Genomic DNA, 27,120 nt, shown 5'->3' on the forward strand with positions numbered 1-27,120 from the left:
TTTTTTTCCCTAAGATTGCACTGAAACTTTTTTCAAAGGGTCACCATAAATATTAAAAGTAATGTCCTGTTACCAATCTTCATCTTTTTCTATCACTATACAACAGTCAACACAGATTGAAATCACATTTACTTGTCCACCATATGCTTTCACATATTCACATACAGGCATACCTCAGAGACGTTGCAGACTTGGTTCCAGACCATTGGCAATAAAGCTAAGATCGCAATAAAGTGAGTCACACAAATATTCTGGTTTCCCAGGACATCTGCAAGTTATGTTTCTACTGTCGTTTATTAAGTGTGCAGTAGCATTGTGTTTTTAAAAAATGTACATACCTTAATTTAAAAATGCCGTCATCATCTGAACCTTCAGCAAGTCATAATCTCTTTGCAATGGTAACATCAAAGATCACTGTTCACAGATGACCACAACAAATACAATAATGGAAAAGTTTGAAATATTGCAAGAATTACCAAAATGTGACACAGAGACACGAAATGAGCGAATACTGTTGGAAAAATGGTGCCGACAGACCTGCTCAACACAAGGGTTATCACAAACCTTCGATTTGTAAAAAATGCACTATTTGCAAAGCACAATAAAATGAGGTACGCCTGTATAATATTTCACAGATAGCACATACGACCTCATAAAAACCCACTGAAATAGATGGTATCAATCCTGTCTTATAGATGAGGAAACAAACTCGGAGCACCTTGCCCAAGATCACAAATAATAATTCAGGAAAAGTACCTAAGTGCAAGTTAAGTGCTCATCCTACTAATGGCTGGTCCTGGAATTTTCTTCTACTGGTTCCTTTACAATTCTTGGTTGATTATTTAACAAAACCAAAGACCAAGATTAATTAGTATAAGGCGCAGCATACTCAGAAACCAAGTAATCATATTAGAAGCATATAAAAATAGGCTAATCCAAGGGTTCAAAAGTATTATGTGTTCAATTAAAATTCCCATGTCTATGGTTATGAGTAATTTGGATGGAAACAACCAAGCAAATATTGTTTCATAGCAATTGGCAGACTTTAATATTCAAGAAAAATTAAGTCCATCATACACATTAAAAATATAGGAAATTTCATGCAGACATGAAGCTTCCGATTAAGCCTTTGTGGCAACTTTTAGAATGAGAGTTACCTATAAATACAGTATATTTTACAGTTCCCAAACTTCGTAATTTTATACTGTGATTTATACAGCTTCTCTTTATATTTTACATATCCCATCTTGCTCACTTGATTAATATACCCTAGCCTGCATTGCTTCAGATTATGTAAATTTAATAAAAAACAACAACAAAAGCAAGCACAGTGACCTATCTCCTCCCACTTGATGAAAATGAATGAAAACATTTGTGTATAGAGTTATTTAAGAAAAATGTTTTAAACTTTAAGGCTTACACACTTTAGTAGCTATTTATACACATAAGAAATACAAAATTAAATCCTCCAGTGACACCTCTATTATTGATTGATACCACAATTTTCAAGTTTAGAATATATTAACTACAAAAGCTATAAGAAAAAGAGTGATGCAAATTTGTGAAGTACGTTTAAAAAACAGTATTCATAATATGAGGGAGAAATTAGAAACAAATGAAATGATTTCAGAATTAACTAAAATATAAGCTATAATTTAGAAATATAAGTAACATTATTAAAGAATAAAACCTGATAGCAAAAATTTTAAGTAATAATGCCAACCCATTGGTGTCAACCTGTTTTTCCCTCTGAGAAAACCAAGATCGTTTGTTTTGATACAAGTTGTAAAAAAGTGAATATCAATCAGTGAATAAAAAGCATTTCTAAATTACAAACAGCATGATTCCTTTCCTTTCAATGGCTTTTTAAAAATACTTATGCTCCTTTTAAGTTTCTTTCTTTAAAAGAAAATAATAAATTTGGGGGCTTTTTCCCCTTGCAATTAATTTCAAGTTCATCCATGTGGTAGGTAAGAAGAATTCCCACTAAGTGAATATCTGCCAAGTACTGAGGAACACAAAAAAGAGAAACAGTTTTTCAGAAATACTCAACAGGTTACATACACGTGTCCATAACTTGACAAATCAAATTAACTTCACGGAATCCTTCACTGCATCATGGGCATAAAGGCCACAGGAGCTCCTGTAGTGTATGCAGAAAAGGTCCCACTGGTAAGATGCCAAATCGCGTAGTGACTCCCCCGCACCTAACTGACAGTAAAGGTCTAAAGATTTCTAAGTAAGTTTTCCTATGAAAACATGACATTTATGCTACCAGCACATTACTGAGATTAAGTCTATCTAATCCAAATTGCCACAGAGGTCACTTAATATCATCACAATCATCTGTGAAAATATTCCATATAACTTCCTTTTCTCCAAGAAAAGGTTAAATTAGTCATCTCTACTTATCAAGCTACTGGAAAACAGGATAATAAACATTAAAAAAATACAAAGGAAAACTCCCTCCAATAAAGATCCGCTAGAGGTAGAAGTTTAAAGCAGCATATATACTGTTTTAGCTACAGCTATCAGGGAACAAAATTGGTATTAATCTGAAATTATATTAATGGCTGCTTCTTACAATATTAAAGACACAGACCATGGCAGTAATTTATCCCTAAATTTCATAATCAAAATTTCTCCACATTAATACTATCATGACAGTTTTTACTAGTATATAATTGTTTTAACGGAAAAAAAAGTGCTTGCTTTTGTAATTCATGTAACCCAAAGAAAAGACATTATTGTAAACATCTCACTGACAAACTCTGTATTCATTTATAGTTTGAAATCATACATTTCAAATGGGCAGATTTTATTCTTATGTCCCCAGTTTCCGAGCAGTACCTTTAATAAAGGCTTTTGTGCCTCACTTAGAATGTTGAGATCTCATACATTTCAGAGTGATCCATGATGAGTATGCTTTCAAAAAGCGTTCAATTTAGTGTGTCCAAAATACTTAATTTCTCAGTTATTTAAAATGCATTTTACTGGCCTGTGATCCTATGAATTCAGCACTTCATAAAAATGAAATGTTTGATGCTAACTATAAAGTCAGCTGAGCTAGAAAATAAAATCAAATAATCTGAATGATAAAAGAATAGATGCACATTTTATCTACAGATTCCTTAGGTCCAAAGTAAACAAAATTCCCAATTCCAGATGTTGAAAGTGACAGAGGATCCTTAGACTTTTAAAAAAATAACATGTGCAATGCATACAAAAGAACAAAAAAGGAGATTATTATGGACTTCAATACTATTAGTCATTCATATGGCAGACTTGCAATGGACAGCTTCATGAAGACACTGGAGACAAAGTCTTTTCTACTGAAAGATAATTCTGGGCTTCAAGGAAAATGTATATTTGAAGATACTGGAGATAAAGTTTTTTCTACTGAAAGATAATTCTGGGCTTCAAGGAAGATGTATACTTGAAGACATTTCCTCCATTTTTACTTGTGTAGTACAAATATGCATGGCATAGTATGTTTCTGAAAAAGCAATAGACATATTAAGAAAATAGACGCTATTTCTTAATTTTGTTAGGAATAAGAAGGCACCACTGACTTGAGGTTGTGTCCTGTCATTGTGATAGTTGACTTTGAGTTGTTTATTTCAGCATCTGCTATTATTAAACTTTTTTCCTTGTGATACCACTTGAGACCGTTATTGTGGTTTACGGACCACAAACAAGACACATTCATAGTAGTACTTCATCATGGAGAGATCATTCACAGTATATGTTGACAAGACAGATTCTTTTTCCACCTGAAATGCAAACAATAATCATAATGATGATGATGATGACAACCATGGTGCTATTTTAAACATATTCTGTATATTAATTCATTTATTACACACAAGTACCCCCTAAGATTGGCACTATTAGTAATCCCACTTTACCAACAACAGTTTTGCTCAAGGTCACACCGCTAATAAGTGGTGGAACTGGAATTCACACTCAAGAAGTCTAATTCCAGAGCTTGAACTCTAAACTACTATAATATGTTGCTTTTCTTTATCTTTAAGAACAAACCTGTTATTTACTTTTTAAATGAATCAAATGCTTCTAAATAAACATACAACTAAAACACAATAGTCAAAGTATCATGAAACCTTATAATCACATGATAAGGAGAGACTGAACAGTACAAAAGTACATACAGTTAACAATATCCCTCTTACACCTGCCCTCCCACCCTGTCTACCTGGTACTTTTCAGTCTGCAAAGGCCAATATTATAATGGTCAGCTACCACTTATTGAAAGGTGATTACACCAGAGATTACAGTTTTCCATTTACATACATATTATCTCAAATCCTTATAGTTCTAAAAGCTAAGTATTATTATTTTCACTTTATGGGTGAGAAAACAAAGAGGTTAAGAGGTAAAGCCAGTAACTACCGTAACATCACCATTCCTGTTTAAGTGCTTTGGAAGTTAAATTTTGGCAATACTTCATTCCATCCTTACCTCTACCTGGAATCCATACTGCAGGACAACGTTTTTTATATCCTCATAGCTCAATTCTATGGAAAGTTCATTTGCCAAATTTTCAAAGTGGTATAGCAGAGGACCTATGGTTTAAAGATACTATGAATGAACTACTTAAATATAAACATGCACTAGTAGCCGTTTAAACTGAACTCCAAGTTGAGAAATAAGTTGGGTAGAGGATGAAACGTAAAAAGGAGAGGTAAAGAACCATTACATTTGCCAAGGACAAGTATCCAGACCACTGAAACTTTGGCCAAGTAACTGCCATTTGAGTGCTGGGCCTACATTCATGGGGAGCAAGACCCTCTGGTATAACCGCCTTGCACTGTGATTCTCCACATCATGGGCCTTACACCTGTAACTCTTAAGGTCCTGAAGGAGTAGCTGAATCACAGAATGCCTAGTCCCCAAAATGCAAGGGTATACTGTAATTATAATTCCATAAGTAAATGCAAAACTGCAGTTACAAACTGAGTATCGCGTGAAAACAGAGAAGAGTCCTCAAGCCAGACTGGGAAGGAAAAATGCAGGGGTAAGGCGGGTTGGAGAGTTATAGGCTGGGCTTCCTAGAAGGAAAAGGTGATACGAGAGCTGGCTTTTTTTTTCCCCCCCTTCTTTTTTGGCAGCACCTTGTGGCTTGCAGGATCTTAGTTCCCTGACCAGGGATGGAACCCGGGCTACCACAGTGAAAGCACTGAGTCCTAACCACTTGACCGCCTTGTGCTCGCTTTTTAAGAGCACAGTTCATATCCCAGCTCTAACACCAACTAATTGTGTGCCTATGAACAAGTCACTAACTCTGTCCCATCTGTAACATGACTTTAACGTGAGATAACACACCTGGCATATTGTAGGCACTAAGCTCATCAAAGCTATTACAACTTCTTAAAATGACATTCCCCCTTTACTATTCTCTCACTCCAGATATCCAAGGAACTATCACCTGACTCAAACCAAATTTTCCAATCTTTTAGTCTCACATTTTGCCCAATCTATCGGCTTTATCCAGGTAACATTATCATTCCAAAGTTATACTAAAGGATTAATCTAGACAATCGTCTCTGCACCTTTCATTGGGTTAATTATAAATCCTGAGACCAACTCACCACCCACACCCCATCCCCACTGCTCACACCATGTGCTAATAATCACAAGAGATAAAAGTAACAAACAAGACAAAGTTTCTGCTCCCAAACTGCTCACCACTCTGTGGAACATACTTACTTAGGGTTAAAAGGTTTTTCTTCTTCTCTTTTTTATTGTACATAAACCACTAGAAAAAAATAACTATAATTTATATATTAGTGCTCTTTTCAAAAGATAACAATGACTCCCCACCAAACTACTCACTCTATCAAGCTTCAATTCCTTTTAGCTGGATTAGTACTAGTAAAAATGAAAGATGCTACCATTTACTGAGCACCTATTGTATCCAAGATCATCCCAAAGCTTTTGAAGCCTTTTATTAAAGAACGCAGAGCCTCATAGCAAAGTCTTTCCAGCTCTAAAGCATATGCTGTTCCTTCTCTGTTATTTTAAGAACCTCCAACAATATTGTTTTATTATATCTACATAAACACATTCCTAGGCCAGATTTTACTTCTACGTATGTTTTATTCCATTACAAGCTATATGTCTTAGGTTTCTTTTGAATCCACCATAATGCCCAGCATAGCACTGAATGTACAGTTAAGCATCTGTAACTTTACCACCCAAAGACAGCCATTACAATTGCGCTGTATTTTTCAGTCTCCTATCACAAATGGTACTTCAACAAATAGCTCTGTGTATATTTCAGATTCTCCCTTACAAAGACATTCCTTGAAGTGAAATTTCCAGGTCAAAGAGAATAAACAGGGCTTCCCTGGGGGCGCAGCGGTTAAGAATCCGCCTGCCAATGCAGGGGACACGGTTCGATCCCTAGTCTCGGAAGATTGCACAGGCCGCGGAGCAACTGAGACCATGCGCCACAACTACTGAGCTTGCACTCTAGAGTTCGTGAGCCACAACTACTGAGCCTGCATGCCACAACTACTGAAGCCCACGGACCTAGAGCCCGTGCTCTGCAACAAGAGAGGCCACTGCAATGAGAAGCCTGTGCACTGCAATGAAGAGTAGCCCCCGCTCACCGCAACTAGAGCAAGCCCAAGCGTAGCAACGAAGATCCAACGCAGCCAAAACTAAATTTATTAAATAAATAAATAAAATAAAACAAAGAGAATAAACATTTTTACTGACTTGATTCAAACTGCCAAAATGCTTTCCAAAGGAGTTAATAACAGTTTTCACTCACAATTGCAATGGTAAGTACTTGTTTTAACACCTTACTTAGGAAGTGGTGGGAATGCAATGGTACAGTCACTCTGGAAAACTGGTTGGCAGTTTCTTGTAAAGTTTTACATACATGCACCATATATGACCCAGTAATTCCACCAGTAGGTACTTATCCAAGAGAAATGAAAACTTGTGGCTACAAGATTTGTACTCAAGTGTTTATAGCAACTTTATTCATAATCATAATTTGGGAACAACCCATATGTCCATCAACCAGTGAAAGAATAAACAATGTAGTATATCCATACAGTGAAATATTACTCAGCAATAAAAAAGAAAAAAGCTACTGGTATATGCAACAAAATGGATGAATTTCAAAAGCATTATGCTAAGAGAAGAAAGCCAGACACAAAAAGCAACTTACTGTATGATTCTATTAATATGGTATTCTGGAAAAGGGAGAACTATAGTAACATAAAACAGAGAACTGCCAGGTATTAAGGATGAGAAAACTGACTACAAAGCGGCACAAGAGACCTTTTGGGGACGATAGAAATGTTCCCTATCTTGACAGAGGTAACAGTTACATGATTATCCAGCTTTCAAAATGCATCAAACTGTACACTTAAAAAAAAAAGGGTGAATTTATTATATGTCAACTATACCCCTCCCAAATCTAACTTAAAAAGAAAAAACACAATAAGTATTTGCTAATTTGGCAAGAGGAAAATGATAGGCCAGACATGATTTCATCTGCATTTCCTTGAGGCTGAGCAGTTTTTCACATTTATTACCTGGTTGCTCATTCTTTAAATGAATGTTTACCAAGCACCTAGCAAATACCTGGCACTGGATATATAAAGATGAATAAAACACTGCCACACTCCTCAAGGAGTTCTTTATTTTCTCAACTCGCGTGTCTCTTCACATCTTTTAATGGGAATAACAGAAGAAGCAAAGAAATATTTTTTCCTTGACCATAAGTATAAAGCAAGCTCAGTAAGAGAAAGCTAAAATAACATGAAATTTCATAAAAATAAAATCAAACCAATGAGTAATCCTAACACTCAGAGAGAACCACTTGAAAACTTAATGTATCTCCTTGCAGTCTTTCCTTGATGCATTAGCATGAGATATTACGTATGTAGTTTTGCATCTTACACTTCATTAGGAACATTTCACTATTTTATTGATTATTTCTGGAGAATGGTTTTACTATGTGGCTATCCTATGACTATTTACTATGTGGCTATCCTATGACTATCCATTCCATTACTGTTAGAAATGTAGGTTCAGTCTAAGTTTTCACTCAGTGAGTATGTCCATTAATTGGTCTTTAGTCTTCACCCATATCTAATTATTTCGCTCTGACAGACTTCTACAAGTATAATTAACCTAACACATATACGTAATACTGAATGCAATTATGTAATAGGTTAGATAGCAAGGCAAATATTTGAGTCTTTGTGGGCCACATACAATCTCAACCACACATTCTTATTTGTGTGTCCCCCTACCCCAACGCTTTAAAAAATGTAAAAAATACTCTTAGCTGGTGGGCCATAAATAGGCGGCTGGCCAAATTTGGCCTGTGGGTGATAGTTTGCCAAACCCTGACCAGTGTATGAATTGTTAAGATTTTATCATACATTATCAAAATGTTTTCTTCTTGAATAAAGTTTTATTACTATACTCCCACTAGCAGTACATAAGCACACCCTATCTCACTGTACCTTATCTAAACATCAAGCAAAAAATTTAAAAATCTACCCAATATGATACGTGAAAAATGGCATCTCATGTATATTTATTTGATTAACAAGGAAGGTGAACATTTTTCCCCCTGTATATAGGTCATTTACATTTACTCTTTTATAACTTATACATTTATGTTGTCTGTCTATTTCACTTCTGAGTAGGTTTCTCTTAAAGACTTTTACTTTTTTTTCCCTTTCCAATGTTTTTCTAATTAAAAAATATAGAGCTCATTGCAAAAATACAAAAACATATAAAGGAACTTCTGCTTCCTGTAAAGGCAGGTTAGGTTATTCAGACCAGTGTTTCTACTGAAAACAACTAAAATTGGCGTATATATTTTTTAAAATCTTAAAAATAAAGAATACATGGCAAGTTACTAAGAAACTACCAGGAGCCCAGAGGATTAACCAGAGGTAAAGCTAGATGCCATTTTTTTTACCCTGAGGGTATTTGACTATCCATATGAAATGGGCCTGCAATTTAACAAACTCTTTTGGCCAGGGTGATAAAAAGACAAAACTCTGAGCCTACCCAAGGTAGGTCTGACAGATCACCCAACATTATATTTGGAATCTTACAGGCTATCTTCTTTTTCTTTTTTTTTAAAAAAATTTTTTAAACATCTTTATTGGAGTATAATTGCTTTACAATGCTGTGTTAGTTTCTGCTGTATAACAAAGTGAATCAGCTATACATATATATATATATCCCCATATCCCCTCCCTCTTGAGTCTCCCTCCCACCCTCCCTATCCCACCCCCCTAGGTGGTCACAAAGCACCGAGCTGATCTCCCTGTGCTATGTGGCTGCTTCCCACTAGCTATCTATTTTACATTTGGTAGTGTATATATGTATGTCCATGCCACTCTCTCACTTTGTCTTATGGGCTATCTTTAAGGTAAGAAATAAGTAAATTGAATTCTATCCTTTAACCTGGGGGTGGGGGAGGAAGGGGGTTGCAAGAAAAGCTGACCTAGTGCTTACTAAACAGGGGGGAAAAAAGAGAAAAAAAATAATTTTGGAGAGATATTGTAAATCATGCTTTAGCTCTAGGGTAGATTTTCAGCTTAATTTTACATAACATGAGTGGTCCAATGAACCTCAAGTCCAGGTTTTAGTTTAATATTTGATTCTAATTTAATTTAGAATTTAATATTCTGTTGTTTTCCTGATAATTTTCCAATCTTCTCCCAGAAGCAAATGCACATTCCTTTGGAGAAAAAACCCTTTAATGTAGGTCTCCAAAAATCTCCAAAAGTAACTTCTCAAGGGCAATGAGCAATAAATAAATGGTTAAGGTCCACAGCCCAGGGAAACAAAGAACCATAAGCAAGAACCAGCAGGAACAGGAGAAAGCAGAGACTCACCTGCAAAGACTTGAGATATTACAATTATTGGACAAAATACACTCAGTATTTTCAAAGAAATAAAAGACTATCTTGAAAATATATTCAGAGAATAGAAGATTCTTAAATGACATAGACCAAAACACACAAACAAACAAACAAAAAAACCCCACCTAATAGAAATAAAATAGATATTAGACACAGTGAAAGAGAGAATTTGTGAATGGGAGGACAGGTCAGAATGAATTATCCAGAATGCAAAACAGAGAGACAAAAAAATAGCAAGTAAAGAGAAGTGAAAGCTAGAGTGAGAAGGTCTAAAATACATTTGATTACATTTCCAGGAGAGAAAAAGAATGAGGGAGAGGAGATTTATGAAATAATAGAAATAATACGTGTTATTACTTATTTTGATGCTATGCTTGTCTCATATTGGCAAGTGGAGACCCTTTATTAAGCTAAGATTTTTCAGAACTGATGAAAAAATTTACAGACTCAGGTATCCCAATAAACTGTATAGTTTTTCGTTTTTGTTTTTTTTTTGGCAGTACGTGGGCCTCTCACTGTCATGGCCTCTCCCGTTGCGGAGCACAGGCTCCGGACACGCAGGCTCAGCGGCCATGGCCCACGGGCCCGGCCGCTCCGTGGCATGTGGGATCTTCCCGGACCGGGGCACGAACCCGTGTCCCCTGCATTGGCAGGCGGACTCTCAACCACTGCGCCACCAGGGAAGCCCAACTGTACAGTTTTTAAAAAGAAAAAATCACAACTAGATGTAATATTGAACCTGAAAAAACTAAAAAGTGAAAAATCTTAAAAACAAAACTGATTACTTAAAGAAGCAACAGTTAAAATAGCTAAAGTCTAAACAGAAGCTAGAAGCCACTGGAATGATATCTTCCATGTACTGAAAGCTATATGCCAACCTTGTACTCTATACCTAGTGTTGCTTGGGAACTAAAAGTACCAGCATAAACTCATGACCTATAAACATGAACTGTGTCTATAGACATAGAAGGGTACAAACATATACTTCTAAAAAGGCCTAGAAGCAATACCATCACAGTGGTAAAATCCAGATTTTCATTTCTACATACCATTCCCCACTAAAAGGAACCAGGAATCCTTGGAAAAAATGACTGACTTCAGGGATCTCAGGCAGAAAAAGTATAAGATGAGCCTGGTATACCTGGTTATGCCAGAACGGAGGTGCTCAAAAAATGACAGGGATATGTCAAAAGGACACAGGAGCCAGCTTGAAGGAGATCCCATTTACCAAATCTGGGATAAGTTGATTTAAACCATTTATATCCTTAAGGTTCTAAAAGTTCCAGTTAAGAGACAGAGATTATTAGATTGGATAGTGAAAGAAAATTTAACTGTATGCTGTATATAAGAGACGCATCTAAAACATAAAGATACAGAAAGGATTTAAGAGAAAAAGATCCACCATACGATTATTAAAAGCTAGTGTAGGACTTCCCTGGTGGCGCAGTGGTTAAGAATCCACCTGCCAATGCAGGGGACACGGGTTCGAGCCCTGGTCCAGGAAGATGCCACATGCCACGGAGCAACTAAGCCTGTGCACTGCAACTACTGAGCCTGCACTCTAGAGCCCACGAGCCACAACTACTGAGCCTACATGCCAAAATTACCGAAGCCCGCGCACCTCTAGCCTGTGCTCCACAACAAGAGAAGCCACCGCAATGAGAAGCCCGCACACTGCAATGAAGAGTAGCCCCCGCTCGCCACAACTAGAGAAAGCCTGCGCGCAGCAACAAAGACCCAATGAAGCCAAAAATAATTAAAAAAAAAAAAAAAAGCTCATGTAGCTATACTGACATGCCCACTTAAAGAAACATGGCTTGCATCTGTGCAAAACAGACAGCTGGCACTCAAACTCCAGCAAAAAGTTTTATAGGCAGGGTAGGGAGGTGTTGGGGGTAGGAGTAGGGTGAACTGGTGGTCACTGCCTGATCATTTTCCAATGCAGACTTTTAATTAATCCTCTTCTTTTCTGTCCTACATTTCATACTCACTCTCTACTAGGCCATGCTTTCATAAATTCTGCTCATTTTCCATTTACTTTTTCCAGGGAATTAAACTTCTAGTCTCCTGCCGGAGCATGGACTGGAAGGGGGCATAAGGTAGGCATCTTGGTTACATAAGAGGTCAACTGTTTCCTAAATACAGATTTTTCAACTTATGTTGTTTTCATTTGGTGCTTCATTTTCCAGGGTTATTCCACGTCAACCAGCTCTATTCACGTTGGTTTCTTTGCACAACTTATCCACCTACCCCATCTTCTGAAATACTGTTACATTCTTTTGTCCCCTGATGACATCCCTGCCATTATTTGTTCGTGTGTTTTATACCTTTTTATAAACTGTAACAAGATCTCAGTGAGGAGATAATGTATGTGTTCAATCATCCACCTTTTATAGGAAATTGTTCATGTTTTTAAAAATTCTGTAGGTTTACAGTGCTTTCAAATCTGATAGGCTCCATTTCTCATTACACTTTACAAAGACCTCCTTTGGTACTTTAAACTGTTTATTCTTCCAGATGAAGTTAGATTCAATTTGCTAATTCCCTGCCCTCCCCTATCCAACTATAAATGTATCAGTGCATGGGCACAGACACGCACACCTACACCCCCACTTTTAAAAATAAATTCTGTATAAATGCATTTAAGGGGTACTGATCACCATGAAAAACTGAAAAACCGTTGCACAGGATGCACAGGCATTCTTCTGCATTTTGCCAGATCAGAGCCTTTCCCAAAGGACATATGCATAAGCGTTCCCTTGAAAAGCTCACTAGTTTTCCAGAACCTAGGAAACATTAAAGTGAATACCTTAAATACCTCTTAAAGCATTTTATAAATTAATAATATTCCCAACTCTAATCTCATATAATGTCGCCAATTTTTCATTACAATTTAACTTCCAACGTAACTTTTTAGTATTCCAGAATGGCTAGCAGTTACCTCTCTCATTACATATGAGTATGTTGACATTCTGGTCTATGTAAGCATGATTAGGGTGAAACTGTCCCCGAAGGGCTGGGGACACACACTCAGTTTACAGATAAAACTAATTTTCCAAGTCCACATGGCTGAAGCCGAAACAATAGGAATGTTATGAATTTACCAATATAAATGCCATTTTATTAAGTCCCTTGGCAGCAAACTTCTGTGGCATCTTAACACTACTTTGATCCTGATTTCAAATTCTGAAACAATACATCCATTCATACACCTAACAGTTGCTAAATATTCACTCCAAGTGAGGAAGAGGCATTAGATTCCTGCCCTCATCAAGCTTAAAGACTAGTAGGGGAAACAAAAAGATGACTGACTATACCACAATGTGTTAAATGCTAGGGACAGATTCTGTGAGAATATAAAAGAGAAATACAGGATATTTAACCCAATCTGAAAGGATCTCCTGAGCTGAGTGTTAAAGAGCACATAGGGAAGAGCCAAATGAAAACAGAGAAGAAAAAGAAAGGGCTTCCTAGGCCAGAGGACTAGCACCTGAGGTCAGGGCAGCAGCAGTAAAAAAGAAAAGAAAAAAATGAAGCTGAGACACAAGATAGAAGAAAGATCACAAAGGGCACTACACATCCAGAAGAGTTTAGGTTACCAACAAAGTTAGACTTTTATGCAGGGAGTCTGTCAGGGATAGATTTGCACATTGGGAAGATCACTCTGGTGGTAAGCGGAGAAACTGAAAGAGGTGTAGAGGGTTGAAGATAACTTGAAAGCAGGGATACTCTTAAGAAAACTACTGCATTAATCCAGGCAAGCAATGATGAGGGCCTGGACTGGGGCATTAGCACAAGGCTAGAGCAATGGTTTTTGATCAAGGGTAGTTTTGCATTTTTGGCTGTCACAACTGGGGAAGCACTACTGGAATCTAATAGGTACAAACCAGGGATGCTGTCAACCACCCTACAGTGTACAGGACAAACCCCCAACCCCAAAATGACTGCACAGTCAGAATAATGCTAAGTTCTAGACTGACCCAGCACAAGCCTGCAGAGGTGGCTGATTGGGCATTCAAGGGGTTGGATGGGGGCTGTCAGCCTGTCTCTGCCATATATAAGCTCCACAACCTTTCTGCTAGTTACTTAACCCAAGATTCAGTTTCTTCAATTATAGAATAGCAATAATCCCATTTCAACATAGGGTTGTTTTGAGACTAAACAAGGTATTTTTAAGTGGCTAACATAATGCCTAACCCACAGGGAGCAAATACCCAGTAGGTAATGTTATCTGTCAATCATTCCTCAGGAAAAAGAATACTTTTCTTTTAAGGAAGACCCAAGGTTAGAGATATTTGCTTCATATCATGGCTACAGTTTACAGCTGCTCTCATCTTTCCTATGGACTTCTAAAGAGAAGTCTGGAAAAGACCTACTACTACCTGTAGGCTTAGTCCTACTGGCTAAATCTCTGGTAAAGTCAAATAATTAAAGAGAGCACGTAACAGAACCCACCAACAAAACTACACCAATACTGAAGACACCAAGGACTCAATGTTTATCTGACTTTTATGTAATATAAAGTCTTCCTTAGTATGGATTATATATCCTACTAAAAAAGACAAGTATATTTACCTTATCATTATTCTCCCTTTATTTTAAAGGAAGAGTATAAAATTGGCAATTTCCCTTAGATTCTAGATGGGAAGGACCACGTCATACTCATTATTTGATTTCTAGCACGTGGCAATAGGATGCAGTAAAAAGGTTTTTGCATAAATTAAATTATATTTCTAACCTTTCTTAAACTCAAGGTAGTCACAAAAGTTATCATACCTACTCTTTTCCTAGTATGTATATGTACTGGGGAGGAGGTTTCCATGGGAGAGATTAAGTGCTTTCCCTCAAATGTTTCATTACAGAAATAAAAAAAGAACACTTCCTTCTTAAAGGAAGTGCTGTCTCCATGGAATGGAGGGTAGGGAAGATGAGGGAACGATTAAAATCAAGTTAATAGTTAGTACCTCTTTGAAATTATGACTGCTGTGAGACTGACCTAGTATGAATATACAAACTTTGGGGGTTCTACTGCTTTTAGAGGAACTAACTATGACTGGAGGAACTGTACCACTAACTAGAATGCAGTCTAAAGGAAACTGCGGAGGTTTTAAAACATGTATGACATAATTACAACTTCCATGAACATTTAGTACTGTGAAGTTACCAAATGCAGAACAGCTCTAAGTACTCAGATTAATGTGTAAATTCTAATAAATACTGAGGAACTTACCTAGATTTATCCAAATTCCACCTGGTTTGAGTATTTTCCATATTGTGTCAATATAATCAATTACATTGTGAGCTGTGTCTATGAAGAAACAGGTAGCAATACAGTCCCAGGTACCTATTCAAGGAAAATCAAATTACTACATGTTATATTATTTTGCCTTTCTTTTAATGAATTCTATAAAGGTACCAGTTACCTCTTTACAGACTATGAATATTTCATTTAACTGCAGGGGTATAGAAGCTAAACTCTTCCAATCAACTGCTATAATCAAGGCTACCAAATAATCATTTATGAGATACTTTTTTTACTTTTTACTTTTATTACTAATTTGATAAGGTAATCAATTTGGAAATCATTTTTTATAACCTATATCACTATATCCTTACCAAATAATATTTATAAGAGTTTTGTTTATAATCTTTTCAACTTCTAGCCTTCATTTTAAATCAGTTAAGATGAAATAATATTTGAATTTTAAGTTGTGATTTAAACCAGTGTTAGCTACCAATTCCGGAAGGTTTCAAAAAGACTGCATGCATTTGCTGCCAATTGAGAAATGAATGGCATCAGAATACATAAGCATCCACCAGTACTTGGGAGAACTGCCAGTTGAAAAGGGGGATGGGGGCAGTCAGCAGCAGTGGGTGGGAACCCAGCAGAGAACTCTGTTTGCCTTCTGGAGGCTGTGGCCTGGCACAGAGACAGAAGAGACTGCATTGAAGGTGGCTGTCTGTACAAATAAGGCACTTGATCCAACTGCGGATTACCTTCACCATCTCCTCTTTCAAACCTGCTCCAGAAGAAAGTCACTTTTACTTGACAAAGCAATGTTTTCCATTATTTCACTCCTATTTTGAGACCCTGCTCCCTAACTTACCCCCAGCACCTAACACCTTCTATCTCCCTCCTTCTACCTTCAGAGTGCAGGTTTTCACAAGGTCAGCGTTCAGGGAAAAACAAACAAAAACTTTACTATCTTGTTCCTCTCCCACTCTAATCTCTCCAAGGCCTCCCATTTCTCTCAGAACACAGTCTTCGCTGTGGCCTACGAGTCAGCCCCACCAAACCCACTCCAACCTCATCTCCCATCATTTGCCCACTGCTTATCACACCCCAGCCAAACTGACCCTCTTACTCTTCTTGAGCAGAACAAGCGTCCTTCCCACCCCCTAAATCTTCTTTCCTTTGCCATTCCCCCTGCAACTCTTTCCCCCACATATCTGAATGGCTTGCTTCTTCATTCCTTTGAGGTTCTCTGCTAAATCTTTCTTCTTAAGTTCCCCTTTTAGAAAGACCTTCCCTGGGAATTCTATATAAACCAGCAGTCTCTCCCCAGTCACTCATTATCCCCTTTACCCTGCCTTATTTTTTCTTCCTCACAATATTAATTTGTTATCGCCTCTCTCTCCGAACTAGAATATGGGTTCCCTGTGCACAGGGGCTTTGTTTTGCTCACTGCTGTCTTTGCAATGCCTGCTACTTAGCAGGTACTCAACAAATACCTGTTAAATGAATGAACTTGCTGACCCCTCAGCCTTCTATTTTTCTTCTTCCTTTTATTGCCAATCCCTCTCTCCTCTTTCCCCATTATCATCTCCCTTTCTCTAATGCCTAGCTCAAATTTCTTCAACATTTTGCCAGGCTGAAGTCCAAACTTCATAGCCTGATTTTAAAGGTCATCCACAATCTGGAACCAACCTACTTCTCTAGCCGTATCTCCCATTAAATCCCCAAATGTCCTTTTTCCTTCCAGTAAGGCTATTCTACCATCCCCGATTACCTTACTCATTCATATCTTTGTACCTCTGAATGCCATTCCTCCCTATCCTTCAAGTCACAGCCTCGCCACGAAGAGCTCACTTCTCACACTAACCTACTTCCATCTTTATTGTATTCATTACTCAACCTTTGCTTACATGTTGTCTTATATTAATAGACCCAACAGATTCTAAATTTCTTAATTGTGGGATCTCATATTTCTTTGTATTTCCCATCACTGCCTTATACATAACTTTGAAAATATTCTAAATTGTCGTTGAAGTATACCTTATATTCTATCGTCAAAATGAATGACCACAACGTTGGCCTAGTATAAAATTAGCTCACTAAATTTAGAATAAAGCATGTGATCTTTGGACTTACTGCATTCTGAGTATATCTCCTGAAAATCTCCTGCTGTCATAGAAAAGTTAGAACTGGGAGGAAGACTGTGGGGGTCAACATCAGGGAAAAAGATGGGTCGAATCTGATCAGCTGACCTCCTGTTATTGCTAAACTGATGAATCCAGGGATAAAGCTTATATTTATTAATTTCAGAACATCTGCAAAATATGAGCATAAAATTCAGTGTTAACTAAATATTTTACCAGGGAAATCTACTTTAAACACTAAAATATAATCTGTTTGATTGAAGATTTACTTATATAATTAATACTTAAAAGTGTTACCACTACACTCCACCCAATTATCTGAAACTCCACATAGGCATGTAGATGAGTAACCAATCACGGATTAAAACACAGAAACAAAATTAAGGTAAATTCAGATATATAAATGTGCTATTTTCACTCAAATTTTTAAAAATATATCACTGAAACTCAAGCTCAAGTAAAAAAGTCTAAGTATTTTTTTCAAAAAAGGTATGGGTTTTGTTTGTTACCTAATTATTTTAATTATTTTGTACAACACTCTCCTTTCTACCTTCTCACTATCCCCTAACTCACACTGCTACCAAGACAACACATTATTTAAACAAGGCAGCCATTTATTTTTTCTCTAACACACCTCTTCTGGCTTTAAAAACTCTTTTCCACTACTTTCTAAATGAGGCCACAGAAGTTCTGCGAGATCTTTCCAACTAAGATATGTGAGCCATTTATAAGAATTTGACTAAGAAAAAAATTATGATTGCTACATTATAATCTTACTCCACTAAAGAAACAAAGGGGTGAATAAGTTTAAGGAACAATAAGAAAATACTCCTTCCAGGACAATACTTAGCCCAAAATTCTGCAGAGAAATCATTTCAGTTTCATGGAGTACCCAATCACTTTTTAAAATATCACTTACCCATCCCGTTCAACATTCTGTTAACTAGGCAACTAATTAAAGTAGTAATTGTATAAGCAATTTAATTTCGATCAGAAACATTTATGATATATACCATATTTAAACACTACGTACTTATCTTCAAATTCAGAATTCTGCAAAAATAGGTAAGTCAATCTGATTCTGAGAAATTACTATTTCCAGCAAAAAGTAAATTAAATACCTGTTGAGTACAAAGTTGGAAGAAAAGAGCATAAAAAAACTCCATTCATTTCCTTGACAAGCATAACCTAGCATAGCTATTTCCCAGGCCAGTCTTCCTAGTCCAGCACCAGGTACCAGAATATTTACTTTAGAAGGATCCCTGAAATGAAATAAGGCAATTATGTCCAACCCCTCAAAGAAAAGGGGAAAAAAAAATATACAAAATCCATATTAACAACTAAAAACTTAAGATATTTAGTAAGAATAAGCTCACTCAAGACTCTGACTTCTTAAATTTGAGAAATACTTCTAAATATCAGTGAGAAATAAGGATATAAAGAATTATCAAATGTTCAGTTGTTGTTTTAGGGTTTTATCCCCAAAGTATTATTTTTAAGAAGAAAAAGGAGTCGCCTTATATCCAAGACTTATGAAGACACTCATATTCCTAGTAGCTATCACCTATCTGGGAAGACAAATTATTCCAAAAGGATCCCTATACATACAAAGAGACTGAACAAAATTATTTTAGCATATGAGACAGTAAAACAAGACATAACTTTATTTCTGAATTCTATATGTAATACAATGGTTTATGTGACCAAATTAAGTACAAGCAGATTTTAATGTGTCAGGTCTCTCCTTAAAATCTTATATGTTTCAATTGGCAAAAGAAGCTGGAGCTGGGATATTCTCATGGGGAAAATGGGGAACTGCCTTCTAATTGAGCATATATGATGGCAAACATATCACACCAAACCAGAGGTTCACAATCAAGCTGTTCTCCACTTATTAGCATAACTCTACCATCACAAATTTCCTTTACTGTAACATCTGTCATTCTATTTTCAGACCACTGAAAAGCCTTAGCAAAGCAAAGACTTTTCTCAGTACTTCTGGCAAATCAACATAAGCCTAAGGAAACTAAAATGTGTTCTTGTGAAAAACTAGAGAAAAATGTGTATAATCAGCTGTCATTGTGTCAATTAAAAAGGAATTTCATTATTGTCTGTATTCCCCAAATTTAGCTCATAAGTCAAATCCAATTTCCAAGTCTACTCCCATGAACAATTCTTTTTTATCTTTAAACTGTATGGGCTTTAAGTTTGATGTGCTCCAAATGGCAACAGGACTTTTTACTAGTAGCCCATATGATAACCTTTAGCATTTCCCACTTTGAAATGAAAAGAAACAAATAGAACTATGGGGCTTCTGAAAATTCAGTCTACAAATACAGTAACAAGGGAATTTGCCCAGCATCCTTCAATCTTAAATATCTATATATGGAACAGGTATTTGTATAAAAATCGCAACAAAGTCTATTTAGTCTGTTTTACTGCTGAATTTTATATATACAATAAGGCATAAACTGAAATTTGTTAAAAATGATTTCTGACAAATAGGCTTAATATGATTAGTAAGATATTCTTTAATACTTGACATGGACAAACTAATGCCAAGGTGCCTTATAATAGTTTTCACTAAAATAAAATAGAATGTTTCCTTTTCATTCCAGACTATATGCAATATGTTTGTATGTGCGAACACTAATTTTTAATAAAGAGAATGGGTACATGCTCTCATTCTGTTCAGGCCTACCTATATCAGTTATCTAACATGAACGTATATATTTTTAATACTAGAATCTGAAAAACTCCTAGCTGTAGGACTCTATGCTAGCCCTTGTATAAAGGACCGGCCACTGTCATTTTCTACTCCCCACCAGACCCACCAAAACACTTACTCTCCAGAACTACTACCTCTTTTCTTTTCCCACTTCCCATTTGCCCAATCAAAATCATGAGTTTTTTTACAAGTGGCTGTTTTCAGCTTAGATTTTTTTTAAAAAATCAAGGTAATGCAACAGAAGGTAAAAGGATCTGGAAGTAAATTCATAGAGTATTTAAATTTTAATAAAAACAATCACTAATAATCAATTTCTGAACAGCTCATAATCCGAGTAAAAGATTACCATGCAGAAATTAGAAATCATGTCAAACTTAAGGGAAAGTTGTGTTAATAACTGTACTAATATTTATTTTGTTCACTTAAAGAAAGTTAACTTTATGATAGCTATTACCAAATACTTCCAAACTGATCAGGCCTATAGAACTCTTTATCCCTACCTTGTGGCAGAAAGTTTCTATATAAAAATGCTATTAAAAGGCTGTCATAAAGCCATGGAATACAGAATACATCAAGCCTTACCTTAAGAGTTAGTAGAGATTACTATAGATCTATCAAGAGTTAGTAGAGATTACTATAGATCTATCAATTATTTGTATTACAGAAAGAAAAAAGAAGGATTTTAGTGGGAATATTAAAGGAGACACATTAAAACAAATTCTCTAAGAATGGAAAAAATGATCAAGAATCAAGCACTGAATGGGAGAATTTTTCCCCAAATCTTTGTTCTTAGCTAGATTTTTTTTCCCCCAATTGGGTCTTCATATAAGGGATATTAACAGCATACAAGAAAGTCCCTCTAAACACAATGTGTATAAAACTAAGGCACTCTAAAAGGCATTTTCTAGTATGAGTTCTTATAAAGTCAAGGGCATTTATACTCTGTGGAGAATAAGAGACATATAAGTCTAAGTATAGACCTTAATGGTGAACTGACTTTAAACTCAGAAAACCGGGAATAGAGCCATATGACTAATATGTGCCTCAGTAATCAAATGTTGCCTGTTTGAGATTCTCGGCAAAAAACTGGCAAGCAAACAAGTTTATGTAGTTATTAAGGCCCAACTATGGAGAAGCAGTATATTCACTACAAATTTAACACCTCTGATAATAGTGGGAAAAGTTTCAATGGTTTCCCAGGCAAGCAAGAATGAAGACGACAGAGAGCCCCAGTGTGTCTGAAGAGGCCGTGGATCATGTTTGCACCAAAATTTGTGATCCAACTATTTTACCAGCAGGAAATGTTGTTCTTGAAAGAAGTTTCCTTTATTGTACACACAATGATTTTTGCATAGCAGCTGCAAATCAGCAAATTCCAACACACAAAATTCTTTTTCTCGGTGTGTCAGCAGAGTGACACTTAGCTGACCCCTGGTGATAGGAGTATGCACAACTTTCAAGCATCAAAAGTGCTGGGTTCTATTTGAATCACAGCAATTCACATGGTAAAAGCCACAACTCATTTGTGGCTACTAAATACTCAAAATGTGGTTAGTTCTAATTGAGATGTGTTTCAAGTATAAAATAAATACCAGATTTCATAGACTTAGTATAAAAAAGGAATGTAAAATATCTCATTAATAACCTTGTATACTGATTATATGTTAATATATTTTAGATATACTGGGTTATTAAAGTATATTATTAATTTCACCTGTTTCCATTTACACTTCTTATGTGACTACGAGAAAATTTAAAGTAACACAGGCAATTTGCATTGTATTTCTGTTGAACAGTGCTGGTCCATACAGAGAAATCATAAAAACACAATTCTGAGCAAAAAAACAATTGTGAAATGACACCACAAACCATTATATGACCTTTTAAAACAGACAGAACACAATGTGTTGTTTATGTACATGTATATAGACACGTAGCTAATGCAGGAAGGTAAGATTAGAGTAACAAATTTATATTAGTTGTTATCTCTGGAAAGAGAGAAGAATGTGCTCTGTATTGTTTGCAGGGCAGTTTCAAGTGTATCTGTAATGTTTCTTTTAAAAAATACAGAAAAAAGAGATCTGAAGCAACTATGGCAAAATGTCAAGGTTTAACAGAGTTGGATGTTGAAACACTTTTTATTCAAACTAGAAAATGGGTTAGAAATCAGAATTAGTGTCTAGCCCCTTCAAAAATATGGTCCCAACTTACTTATCTACTCCCAATAAAGAACTCCATATATCAGCAAGACAACTTCTCATCCATTTCAGAAAACACTTTCTCACCTTAATCTTTAGAGCTCCTATAGAAACTGAGCTTAAATTATCACCGAATCTATAAAGTCTTTCTTTTTCCAAATATCCCAGGCAAAGCTTTAAGTCACTACTCAATGCTTTCAGTACTTCATTCATATCTCTGTTATAGTTTATATACCTAGCTCATCACTTCGCTTCTTTCATTTAATACAGGGGTCAGCAACTATGACCCACTAGCCAATCACCTGTAGTTGCAAATAAGGTTTTAGAACACAGCCATGTCCAGTCATTTATGTAGTGTCTATGGTTGCATTCCCATGACAAGAGAGCGAAATAGTCAGTCCCCAGAGACCACATTGCCTTCAAGATCTAAAATATTTTCTAGCTGGCCCTTTAAGAAAAAGTTTACCAATCCTGATCTAATGTATCTTGAACTTCTTTCCCAATCAGTGCACAGAGCTTTCTTAACCTATTTTATGACTGAATAAGTAGTCCACTGTAATACTGTATAATAATGTATCAAAATTTGATAATTAAGGACAACTAGATTGTTTCCAATCTCTTGCTATTATAACATTAAAACTAATATCCTCGGCATAAATAGTTTCCCTCATGTACCTCTGTGGATAGCTTTCCCAAAACTGAACTGCAAGGATCAAAAGATATGCATTAGAATTTTGTTAAAATTACCAAGTTGCCCTCCATAAAATTTTACTAATTTATTCTTCCATCAGCAACATGTTTCCTCACACCTTCAGTAAGTTATATAACTTTTAAATCTTTACAATATAATGGATGAAAATGGCATCTTAGTGTGGTTTTTTTGTTTTGTTTTTTTTTGCGGTACGCGGGCCTCTCACTGTTGTGGCCTCTCCCGTTGCGGAGCACAGGCTCCAGACGCGCAGGCTCAGCGGCCATGGCTCACGGGCCCAGCTACTCCGCGGCATGTGGGATCTTCCCAGACCGGGGCACGAACCCGCGTCCCCTGCATCGGCAGGCGGACTCTCAACCACTGTGCCACCAGGGAAGCCCCTTAGTGTGGTCTTTACATTTGCATTTTTGTATGAGATTAAGCACCCTGTATTTCTTTTTCTGTTTACTATTTACACTATTTTTCTACTAGGTTATAGTCTTGAATTGTTTTTCCACTGAGTTATTACTCTAGATTTGTAAGCACTTGAAATCCTGGAATGTAGGTGCTTGAGATCTTGATTTGAAAGAAATCTGAAATATATATCTGTCTTTGGTCTAAGAGGACTTTCTGGATAGAAAAAAGAGACTATTTTCAGTCTCTAAACTACTTTGGCATTATTTGGCAATCTCCATTTGCTCTTTTAAAATGGTTTCTTACAGCTAAAAATAATCCTTTCAAAATGTGTAAATCTTAACAGTTACTATCTCTGATAGATTAAACAATATGATTTTTTTAAACCCTTTTATATATTATAACTTACATTCTTTATTTCAATCTAAGTGAAAAATGCTTCTTTAAAGCTCAGCATATTTCTTCCTAATGCTCAACTATATAAAAGAAAAAATATATTCAATATAGTCAATAGTGTATCATTGTCTTCTTGAAGTGTTAGACATATACTGAAATGCAAAGGCATAATAGATTTACCACCCACAAACAAAATATCACTTCAAATTCTTCTAAAATAGAATGGGTTAACAAAATTAAGCTCTAGAAAGTACAGTCCAGAAAATTTCAGGATTCATTAAGAGAATATGATTCTACATGGTTGTGATTTCCCATTTCAAATAGGACTCGTACCTAAGAATCTCTCCTTAGCAACTATAAACTTTATAGCACTAAATTCTTGAGCTAATAACTACTGAAGTGTTTGGCATTCAGCACAATTAAAACAGCATTTCCTTAATTTAAAAATAGACCCCAATATAGATGTTAATCTGTGGCTTCAAAGCTGCTTGTACTTGTAAACTCAGACACTTAAAAATTCTAAACAGGAACAAATTGGACAAACTGATAAGACAAATATGCTTTCATAGGAAAAATTATTTTAATGATCACAAGTACAGTTAATTTATGCATGTTTAGGTATATTGTTTTTTGCAGACAGCTCAGTTAGAAAAGGCCTTTATTGAAATTTCAAAAAGAAAAGAACACAATCCAAAGGCTAGCTGACATAAATGTAAGTCAAATTCAGCCTGAGTGTAAAAATATAAAATTCTCACGCGCTTGCTGTGGCACAAACAGAATCCTAAAAATTTATCTGAGACCCAAACTTAACCAGGATTTACCTAGAGTCAACCTGGATTCTGAAGGGCTATAATTATTTCCCTTTTCCAGGACTCGGAGTTTACTTTTTATGGCAAAGTTATAACTTTAATATGGATAAAGGCTTTGCTGTATTTTATTAGGTTTATTTTTTACGTTTTTTTTTAATAGCTCATCTTATCTGTTATAAGGAAACCAATCTAAGTTTAACAAGCAAAACAAATGACATAGGAAGAAACATGTAAATTTTCCATTGGGTACCAGAATGCCAAAAATAAAGTTTGATATTTTGGTGCACTTCATTTAAAGTTCATATATCAATGTCCACTTTTATAACATTGATTACTTTCAGGGAAGGGAAATGGGTAGCTGGGTAGGAAACTTTATATCCTTTGAAACCTTTAAAATTTTGAACCCTGCAAAATGTTTTACCTATTCAAAAATTTTTTTCAATTATTTACTTATTTTAAAGAAACATTAAGAGTTAATGTTAGAAACACTGAGTGAATTCATCCTTTTCTCACCAGTCTACATTGTATCTGCCAACAGTAATAATAATAATAATAACAACAACAATAACAGGGACTTCCCTGGTGGTCCTTCCAACGCAAGGGACGCGGGTTTGATCCCTGGTTGGGGAACTAAGATCCCACATGCCGCGAGTTAACTAAGCCCACGCACCGCAACTACTGTGCCCGTGCGCCACAACTAGAGAGCCCACACGCCACAATTACTGAGCCTGCGTGCCACAATGAAAGATCCCACGTGCTGCAACTAAGATCCAATGCAGCCAAAAATACATAAATAAATTTTAAAATAATAATAACAATAACAGATAAATAATAGTAAAATAATACTTATGCTAGTTCAGTAAGTACCTTTAACAATGACATGGCTTTTTAGTACAGCTAACATTGTTACGCTGACTGGATACCATGGTAATACACATGATTCAATGATCACTGAGTATGAACGAAATCATGTTTAAAGTGCTAGAAATTATACTGACTTAAGCATTGGACATTCAGCCTTCCAAAAATACCCAAACTTTTGTATACTCCAACAGTAAAAAGTCTTATCTCACAACCTACTTTTCAGAAACAAAGATATTTTGAATTTTGAGAAATACCTGGATTTTATGTTTACAAAAGCTATCAAACTATATTATCCATTATTTTATAAACAGTATATACATTAAGAGAGTGCACCAAGTAGGAACTTTAAGAATATATTTTTGGAAGCAGCAATATTTATAAAAGTTCCTAAAACTGAAAACATATATTTATAAAAAGTATGAAAAATAAGGAAATAATGAGACTAGATTATAATTCTAATAGTTGTAGAATATTTAAGGTAAGACTATCGATAAAAATTAACAAAAAACTTGTAACATTTATTAAAGTAAACAAAGGTAGGCTTTAAGAATAGAAAAAAATTAACAGAACAAAGGAAAAAAAAACATGATCATTTCATCTGACACAGAAAAGGTATTTGACAAAAGGCAACATTCTTTCATGACAAAAACTCTCAGGACAACAGGAATACAGGGAAAATTCCTCAATATAAAAAAGGGTATTTATGAAAAACCCAGAGCTAAATGCCCCCTTTCACCACTGCTATGTACTGTTATGTACTTCCAGAGCTATTTAAATGGGAAAGGAAGAGGTAAAAACTATATTCACAGATGAGATGCTCCTATATGTAGAAAAACACAAAGAATCCAGAAGAAAGCTACTAGAGCTAATAAACAAATTAAGCAGTTGCAGAGTACAAGATGAACACATAAAAAAGTTAGTTGTTTCTATACATCAGCAATGAACAATCAGAAAAGGAAATTAAGAAAACAATTCCATTTACAATAGCATCTAAAAGAATTTAAAACTTAGGAATAAATCTAAACAAGGAGGTGTTACATTGAAAACTTGTACACTGAAAACTAAAAAACAAAGCTTAAAGATATTAAAGAACACCTAAATAAATGGAAAGACATCCTGTATTCATGGATAGGAAGATTTAACATTATTAAGATATCAATACACCAAAAACAATCTACCTATTCAACACACTCCCTAACAATATTCCAATAGCCTCTTTCACAGAAATGGAAAAACTGACTCTGAAATTCATATGGAATTGCAAGGAGCCCCAAATAGCCAAAACAATCTTGAAAAAGAATAAAATGTACGAATCACACTTCCTGACTTCAAAACTTGCAAAGTTACAGAAATTTAAATAGTACGGTACTGGCAAAGGGCAGACACATAGACCAATGGAATAGAATAGAGAGTCCAGAAATAAACCGTCACATATGGTCAATTGATTTTCAAGGACAGTGCCAAGACAATTCAATGTGGGGGAAAGACAGTCTTTTTAACAAATGGTGCTGGGAAAACTGGATATTCACATGTAAAAGAATAAAGTCAGACCCTTACCTGATACCATATACAAAAATTAACTCAAAATGGACCAAATACCTAAGCTTAAGAACTAAAATTATAAAACTCTTAGAAGAGAATATTGGGGAAAATCTTCATGACACTGGATTTGGCAATGATTTAATGGATATGGTATGATAAGCACAGGTAACAA

The 27,120-nt window shown here is 35.7% G+C and overlaps 1 protein-coding gene across 4 annotated transcripts in view; it reads right to left on the minus strand.

Moving 5' to 3' along the window:
* Positions 1-275: 275 nt before the first annotated feature.
* CARNMT1 (carnosine N-methyltransferase 1) overlaps positions 276-27,120 on the minus strand; it is a 40,223-nt gene continuing 13,378 nt past the window's right edge. For 2 of the 4 annotated variants that reach the window (XM_022573487.3, XM_022573492.2), the window contains exons 4-8: positions 18,431-18,571; positions 17,302-17,480; positions 15,160-15,273; positions 4,480-4,583; positions 276-3,773 (exon numbers count right to left, since the gene is read on the minus strand). In XM_022573487.3, coding sequence (XP_022429195.3) covers positions 3,672-3,773; positions 4,480-4,583; positions 15,160-15,273; positions 17,302-17,480; positions 18,431-18,571 — 640 coding nt within the window. In that variant the 3' untranslated portion in view covers positions 276-3,671. The remainder of the gene's footprint in view (positions 3,774-4,479; positions 4,584-15,159; positions 15,274-17,301; positions 17,481-18,430; positions 18,572-27,120) is intronic. The other 2 variants (XR_016393576.1, XM_022573490.3) reach the window with 2 other exon arrangements.

The sequence above is a fragment of the Delphinapterus leucas genome, chromosome 6 (genome assembly GCF_059928025.1).
Source record: "Delphinapterus leucas isolate spDelLeu-1000000601 "Yukka" chromosome 6, BTC_Dleu_Yukka2, whole genome shotgun sequence".
Classification (NCBI taxonomy): domain Eukaryota; kingdom Metazoa; phylum Chordata; class Mammalia; order Artiodactyla; family Monodontidae; genus Delphinapterus; species Delphinapterus leucas.